At 35.6% G+C, this 8,573-nt stretch overlaps 1 protein-coding gene across 1 annotated transcript in view; it reads right to left on the bottom strand.

Moving 5' to 3' along the window:
- Positions 1-5,217: 5,217 nt before the first annotated feature.
- Positions 5,218-8,573, bottom strand: part of LOC122424420 (olfactory receptor 4P4-like) — a 6,000-nt gene continuing 2,644 nt past the window's right edge. Inside the window, exon 2 of the mRNA XM_043442152.1 lies at positions 5,218-5,270. Within this exon, the coding sequence (XP_043298087.1) occupies positions 5,218-5,270 (53 nt within the window). The remainder of the gene's footprint in view (positions 5,271-8,573) is intronic.

Below are 8,573 nucleotides of genomic sequence, written 5' to 3'. Positions count from 1 at the left end.
CCCTTCGGAAGTCTGTGTCAGAAGTTTTCTCTGTCCCTTTTCTTACTTTAATAAAATTCTGCTCCACGAAAGTTCTTGAGTGATCAAGCCTGGCCCCTTGTCCTGACGCCAAATCTTCAAAGATCAGGAATCTGACACCATTCACTGTAAGCTATCACCACCTTGCAAGTTTTTAATAGAGCTTATATAACAAAGTATCTTCCATTAACAATTAACTTTAGATAATATTATTATTATATTATTACTATTAAATAATAAGATTTTTCTTATCTATTTTATGGATGAAATAATACTATTTACATAGGTTGTAATCATATCATGCATATAGCAGTCAACCATTAAGTGTATATTTATTAGTTATCATAAAGTTATTAGATTTAAAAGTATGTTAATTTTATTACAGTAGCTTCTGTATATTTTCATTACTTTCCCATTATCAATGCTCTGTTACACATTATGTCAATTATTATAAATAGCCTGATTTTAGTGATCCTTTGTGTCTTCCATCTCCTTACTTAAACTCAGCACACTTCATACAGATCACTCAAGGGTCATTCCTAGAATTATATCCTCCAGTCACTCTTTCTCAAATCTGTCTTCATCCTTATACTCTCACATTCTCAATTACCATGCATGCTTTCCAATTTCCTAAGAATAAAGGGAAAATCACTTGCCTTTACATTCATAGCTTTTACAACCTTTTTCTACCTTTCACTTCAGGTTGGTTGCAACTATATGAGAGATCTATTAATTCATTTTAGATTCTGAGCATCTCACATGATTAAATGTGCATAGACAATCCCCTGCCTGTGTGTTCAGATTTCCTCACGTATCTAACTTTAAATATTATTCACTCCTGCCCTTGAGAGGATTTAGTAGATCAGAAACTTTTTTTCCTATATCAAAAGAAAAACTGAAAATAACTTGGAATTCAATAGAATCAAACCATTTATCTTTTTATTACATGTAGTGGCTTAGTGAACTCACAGTTGAGCTAATAGAAAGTATTTTTTCAGGTAATGTAATTAATCATAATATAAGATACATGAAGAATTGGAGAATAGGAACATGACTGAATTTATTCCCGTGGGGCTCACACAGAATCCAAAGATGCAGAAGATCATATCTGTTGTGTTTTTTTTGTCATCTACATCATCACTGTTGTAGGAAATGTGCTCATCATGGTAGCCATCATAGTCAGTCCATTACTGAGTTCCTCCATGTATTTTTTTCCTGGCCTGTCTCTCTTTTATTGATACTTGCTATTCCTCTGTGAATATCCTTAACTGATCACAGATTCACTCCATGAAAAGAAGATCATCCTATTCAATGGATGCATGACCCAAATCTTTGGGGAACATTTCTTTGGAGGTACTGAAGTCATCCTGCTTATGGGATGACCTATGATAGCGATGTGGCCCTTTGCAAGCCCTTGCACTATACAAGTGTCATGAACTGGCAGATGTGTGGGCTGCTAATGGAGTGACATAAGTCTGAGGTTTTCTTCATGGGATCATGCAGATCTTTTTCATCTTCAAATTACCCTTCTGTGACCTTGATGTCATAGACTACTTTTTGTGTGATCTGAATCCTTTGCTCAATAATGCCTGCACTGATACTCACAGTCTAGGATTCTATGTTGTTGCCAAAAGTGGATTCCTCTGTCTGTTAAACTTCCTCCTCTTGATGGGCTCCTATGTGGTCATTCTGCACTCCGTAAGGAATCACAGTTTGGAGGCAAGGTACAAGGCCCTCTCCATTCGTGTCTCCCCCATCATAGTTGTTATCATACCTCTTGCGCCCTGCACATTTGTGTACCTGAGACCATCAGTTACTTTACCTATTGATAAAGCAGTTGCTGTATTCTACATTTTAATAACTTCCATGCTAAATCCCTTCATCTACACCTTGAGAAATGCCCAGATGAAAAATGCCATTAGGTATTTGTGTAATAGATAAGTGATTTCAGGTGATGAAAAAAAAAAAAAAAGAAGAAGAAGCATGGAGCCCAGCACTGATTCCATTGATGCAAATGTCAAAAATGTATTACTGATGCTTTCAGCAAAGAATATCTTTGAGATAAAAGGAACATAAACATCCAGTATACATCATAGATTCTACAAGGGGAGAAGAAATGGGTGCAAGAAAAGTGAGGACAATTTGGATATCTCACACTTCATGATTCTAAAGCTTACTGTAAAGCCACAATAATCAAAAGAGTGTGTTACTGGCATAAAGACAGGGTATAGAACAATAGAAAAGAGAGCCAGCAATAAACCATTACATGAATGGTTAAATGACTTTAAAAGTATGCCAACTTCATCTAACTTCAAAAGCAATTTTTCAACATATTTACTTGGCAAAACTAGATGGCTATGTGTAAAAGAATGAAGGGAGGTCCTTAGCTTTCATCATATCACAATATATTCAACTGGATCAAAGACCTTAGCATAAAAGCTAAAATAATGAAACATTTAGTAAAAATAGAGAGAAAAAGATTCAGGCCATTAGATTAGGCAATGATTTTTTTTTTAATGACACCAAAAACAAAGGCAAAAGAAAAAAAATAGGTAAATAAGACTGTATCATAATTTAAAACTATTATTTGTCAAAGGATACAATCAGCAGAGAGGAAAGGCAATCCACAAAATGGAAGGAAACAAAGACACATCTGATAAGGAGTTCATATCCAGACTATATAAGGAATTTCTGCAAATCAATAAACTAATAATAATGCAATTAATAAATGGGCAAAGAACTTGAAATGAACTTTTATTCCAAATCTGTATAACCATGTTCTTTACAGTATTATTCAGAAGAGTCAAATGTTTAAGCAAACAAGGTATCCATTATCTCATGAATAGATAAACAAAATGTGGTATACAGTCAATAGAATATTATTCAGTGTTAAAAAGGAGCAAGTGTACTCATGGTACAACACAGATAAATTGTGAGGATGTGTTAAATAAGTCATTCATTTCTCATAAAATTTACCTTTTCTAATAGGTTTATACTTACAGGTGAAGTGAAGTGAAAGTCACTCAGCTATGTCCAGCTCTTTGCAACCCCATGGACTGTACAGTCCACAGAATTCTCCAGGCCAGAATACTGGACTGGGTAGTCATTCCCTCCTTCAGGGGAGCTTCCCAATCCAGGGATCAAACCCAAGTCTCCCACATTGTAGGCTGATTCTTTACTGTCTGACCCACTAGGGAAACCCTAGTGGTAGGGTTGTTTGTAGGTACCTTACATTCAGTTCCTCCTATTAGCAGATTTTATTATTACAGTACATATGTCGCAGCTAATTAAAGACCATATCACATGTTTTAGCTAAAATCCATACTTTAACTAGATTCGTTAGTCTTCACTAATGCCATGTTTCTCCTCCATAATGTGATCCAAAAAACACATTATATTCACTTTTCAAGTTCTTTTCTGCTCTTCCAGACAGTGAGAATTTCTCTGACTTTTCTCGTTTTGAATGACCTAGACCTTGATAGCTTTGAAGAGGACTAGTCAGACATTTTGTATTAAAACCCTCCATTGGGGTTTGTCTGACATTTTGCTCACAATTAGACCAAGATTATAGGTTATTGGAGAAACACCCAGAGAGAAAGTGCTATTTTCATCATACTATATCAGCAGGTAAATGCTCTCAATGTGATGTATCACTGTACTGTGAATCCTGATCACCTGAGGTACTGTTTGTCATAATTTCCACCCACCCCTGTAAATTTACTCTTTTCCCTCATTCCATTCTGTGTTCTTTGGAAGGAAGTCGCTTAAGTGTTTGAGGGTAGAATAGCTACATAACTTGTTTGGAATTCTTCTGTCTATTCTCACCTAGTTATTTATATAGTTATTTATTTAATTATTTACATCATTGTAACTCACAGATATTTATATCTTGATCTTTGCATTATATCTCAGTTCAATGTTTATTTTCTTGCTGACATTTTCCTTAGCACTGGGCATTGGGAGCCCTCTTATTTGGCCCCTATGTCCCTTTGGGTTATTTTCATCAATGTATATGAAGGGAAGGGACACTCAAGGAAATGGCCTTCTCCAGAATTCTATGCACATCATCCACATGTAAATACTCCTACAGGGAAGGAAAAATAGATACACTTGCCCAGTCAAAATCTTATATGGGGTGGATTTCAGAATGTGTGGGGTGAATCTGGAATAAACTCTGTCTGCTAATGTGCAGGTGAGGACCTAAGTATTATCATGAAATCAAACAATCCCTGGTTCCAGATAAACCGAATTTTAGGATGACTTATTTTATTCTCAGCTGAGTAAATGGTGTTCAAAATTTCCTTGGGCTGAAAAGAGGGCAACTGAACATCCTAACCTCTGCATGAATTCTTACAGAGCTAACATGACTTTTATTGAAGAGTAACGGTTTATATGATACTTGGAGAAAGTGAATCTGACTAATGACACTGTGAGTGTCTAATATATATAACACAGCTATGGTAGAATAGAAAGTTTAGAACATTTCTAGGTGTATTTTGTATTCTAAAGTCAGATGATGGAAATAAATGCCTTGCACAGCAGCTTCTGAAGAAAATGAGCACTGCTTGGTAGGAGTACTGGGACTGAGGATGTGAGACATCAGTAAATAGAAATAATATCTGTGAGTTTCAGGATATATTCCATAGATATGATAATTTGTGGTGGATGTAGTAGAATGCAGACTTCCGTTTTCCTCAATGGCATCCAAGTAGAGTGTAGTGAGAAACACTGTTAGGCTGTATGCACAGATTTCCTTAAAGCTTTTGTTCATTCAACAGATATTGGTCAAGCACCTACTATTTTCTAGGTGCTCAAATTCAGTAGTTTATGGGTAAAAATTCTGCTCCTGGTTTTTTCATTCCAACTAGTGTCATTTTTATACATGCAATTTTAATGTATGCATATGTACCTACGTAGTTATATAGATATAAACATGTTATGTGAATGATTCAAATGTGACTATCTATTATCAATCTATATATATGTATACATATATAAATATAGGTGAGAAATATTTATATAATATTCTTCATATACATAAACAGCAAAAATTTTTTCACTTGATTGTTGAAGAGTCTTGGCAAGAGTATACTTGGAAAACACCTAATTAGACAAGTAAACTGTAGTTAAATATCGTGTGCTGTTCAATGCGATTAAAAAGCAGTGAGCTCTGTAACTGCCTCTACTTGCCTGAGCATCTTACTTTGCTCTCAAGTCTGCTACTCTCTCCAAAATATCACCGTCACCCCTGCCTAAATAAGAAGGTAACCATTATGGCCTAATGATGTGCAACTGTGAATAATAGTCCATTAACTAAGATGAGGTTTCAAAACACATTAATTTTTTAGTAGAATAAATTTAATCTTTTTGAGAAGGTCCAGAGTCTTGGGCATTCAGTAGAGGCTTGTTGAACAAAAATTTTTCAACATCAGAATAAGAAATGATGTCTGACCATGATCATTGCAGTTCCGTGCTTTCTAGACTAAAACTAGTTAAAAGAAATATTTTTAATACAACACATGAAAATGATGTATTTCCAAATTATCAAAGAGTATATCTTAAAAATTAGGCATGGCTCAGGTAGCTGATGCCAGCAAAAGTTTCCTCACACAGAGGATACAAATATATGCTCTTGCTGACATTCTTCTAAATATATATTATTAATATATGGGTATATGTATGTAACATATATTGTCTGATTTAATTGACTTATCATTTGAGCATATAATTCTATCCTCTTACTTTTCACTTTGAAATAGACTTTAGACAGCATTGCTTGTGTATCTGCTTTCTTTTCATGAATGGCTCTATCAATTGATGGTATTACTGTAATTACCATCTTTATTCATTAAACTCCTTTCAGATGTGTTTTAAGTCCTTTTTTATCTTTTGCTACCAAAGAAAGTGTTGCAGTGGTAGTTATTGTCCTTGTGAGTGAGAGTATCTGTAGGGAATGACTTCACTAGATCCATGTCTATGTGCAGTTGTAATATTATGGATGGTGAAAATTGCCTCTTAAGAGATTGTGCCCAATAACACTCCTACAAATATGAGGCTGACTAACACCCACAACTCATCAGCACTCTATGTCAAAAGACTTGCACCACAAAGAACACTTTATAAAAAAAAGATGAAAATATCGTCTAAATGGACATTAAATTTGAATGTATTAACTAGTGAATACATTTTAGGACATTTTCTTTTCTTTTTTTTTTTTTTTCATTTATTTTTATTAGTCAGAGGCTAATTACTTTACAATATATTAGTGGTTTTTGCCATACATTGACATGAATCAGCCATGGATTTACTTGTGTTCCCCATCCCGATCCCCCCTTCTACCTCCCTCCCCATCCCATCCCTCTGTGTCTTCCCAGTGCACCAGCCCCGAGAACTTGTCTCATGCATCCAACCTGGGCTGGTGACCTGTTCCACCCTTGATAGTATACTTGTTTCAATGCTGTTCTCTCAGATCATCCCACCCTCGCCTTCTCCCACAGAGTCCAAGAGTCTCTTCTGTACATCTGTGTCTCTTATTCTGTTTTGCATATAGGGTTATCATTACTATCTTTTTAAATTCCATATATATGCATTAGTATACTGTATTGGTCTTTATCTTTCTGGCTTACTTCACTGTGTATAATGGGCTCGAGTTTCATCCATCTCATTAGAACTGATTCAAATGAATTCTTTTTAATGGCTGAGTAATATTCCATGGTGTATATGTACCATAGCTTCCTTATCCATTCATCTGCTGATGGGCATCTAGGTTGCTTCCATGTCCTGGCTATTATAAACAGTGCTGCGATGACATTGGGGTGCATGTGTCTCTTTCAGATCTGGTTTCCTTGGTGTGTATGCCCAGAAGTGGGATTGCTGGGTCATATGGCAGTTCTATTTCCAGTTTTTTAAGGAATCTCCACACTGTTCTCCATAGTGGCTGTACTAGTTTGCATTCCCACCAACAGTGTAAGAGGGTTCCCTTTTCTCCACACCCTCTCCAGCATTTATTGCTTGTAGACTTTTGGATAGCAGCCATCCTGACTGGCGTGTAATGGTACCTCATTGTGGTTTTGATTTGCATTTCTCTGATAATGAGTGATGTTGAGCATCTTTTCATGTGTTTGTTAGCCATCTGTATGTCTTCTTTGGAGAAATGTCTGTTTAGTTCTTTGGCCCATTTTTTGATTGGGTCATTTATTTTTCTGGAATTGAGCTGCAGGAGTTGCTTGTATATTTTTGAGATTAATCCTTTGTCTGTTGCTTCATTTGCTATTATTTTCTCCCAATCTGAGGGCTGTCTTTTCACCTTGCTTATAGTTTCCTTTGTTGTGCAAAAGCTTTTAAGTTTAATTAGGTCCCATTTGTTTATTTTTGCTTTTATTTCCAATATTCTGGGAGGTGGGTCATAGAGGATCCTGCTGTGATTTATGTTGGAGAGTGTTTTGCCTACGTTTTCCTCTAGGAGTTTTATAGTTTCTGGTCTTACATTAATATCTTTAATCCATTTTGAGTTTATTTTTGTGTATGGTGTTAGAAAGTGTTTTAGTTTCATTCTTTTACAAAGGGTTGACCAATTTTCCCAGCACTACTTATTAAAGAGGTTGTCTTTTTTCCATTGTATATCCTTACCTCCTTTGTCGAAGATAAGTTGTCCATAGATATGTGGATTCATCTCTGGGCTTTCTATTCTGTTCCATTGATCTATATTTCTGTCTTTGTGCCAGTACCATACTGTCTTGATGACTGTGGCTTTGTAGTAGAGTCTGAAGTCAGGCAGGTTGATTCCTCCAGTTCCATTCTTCTTTTCAAGATTGCTTTGGCTATTCGAGGTTCTTTTTTATTCTCCATACAAATTGTGAAATTCTTTGGCTAGTTCTGTGAAAAATACCGTTGGTAGCTTGATGGGGATTGCATTGAATCTATAGATTGCTTTGGTTAGAATAGCCATTTTGACAATATTGATTCTTCCAATCCATGAACACGGTATGTTTCTCCATCTGTTTGTGTCCTCTTTGATTTCTTTCATCAGTGTTTTATAGTTTTCTATGTATAGGTCTTTGTTTCTTTAGGTAGATATACTCCTAAGTATTTTATTCTTTTTGTTGCAATGGTGAATGGTATTATTTCCTTAATTTCTCTTTCTGTTTTTTCATTGTTAGTATATAGGAATGCAAGGGATTCTGATGTGTTAATTTATATCTGCAACTTTACATATTCATGATTCAGTTCTAGTAATTTTCTGGTAGAGTCTTTAGGCGTTTTTATATAGAGGATCATGCATCTGCAAACAGTGAGAGTTTCTCTTCTTCTTTTCCTATCTGGATTCCTTTTACTTCTTTTTCTGCTCTGATTGCTGTGGCCAAAACTTCCAACACTATGTTGAATAGTAGTGGTGAGAGTGGGCACCCTTGTCTTGTTCTGATTTCAGGGGAAATGCTTTCAATTTTTCACCATTGAGGGTGATGCTTGCTGTGGGTTTGTCATATGTAGCTTTTATTATGTTGAGGTATGTTCCTTCTATTCTTGCTTTCTGGAGAGTTTTCATCATAAATGGT

This window comes from Cervus canadensis, chromosome 22, assembly GCF_019320065.1.
Source record: "Cervus canadensis isolate Bull #8, Minnesota chromosome 22, ASM1932006v1, whole genome shotgun sequence".
Lineage (NCBI taxonomy): Eukaryota > Metazoa > Chordata > Mammalia > Artiodactyla > Cervidae > Cervus > Cervus canadensis.
The sequence above is the reverse complement of the archived record's forward strand: the minus strand, read 5'-3'. Positions and strand labels throughout refer to the sequence as shown.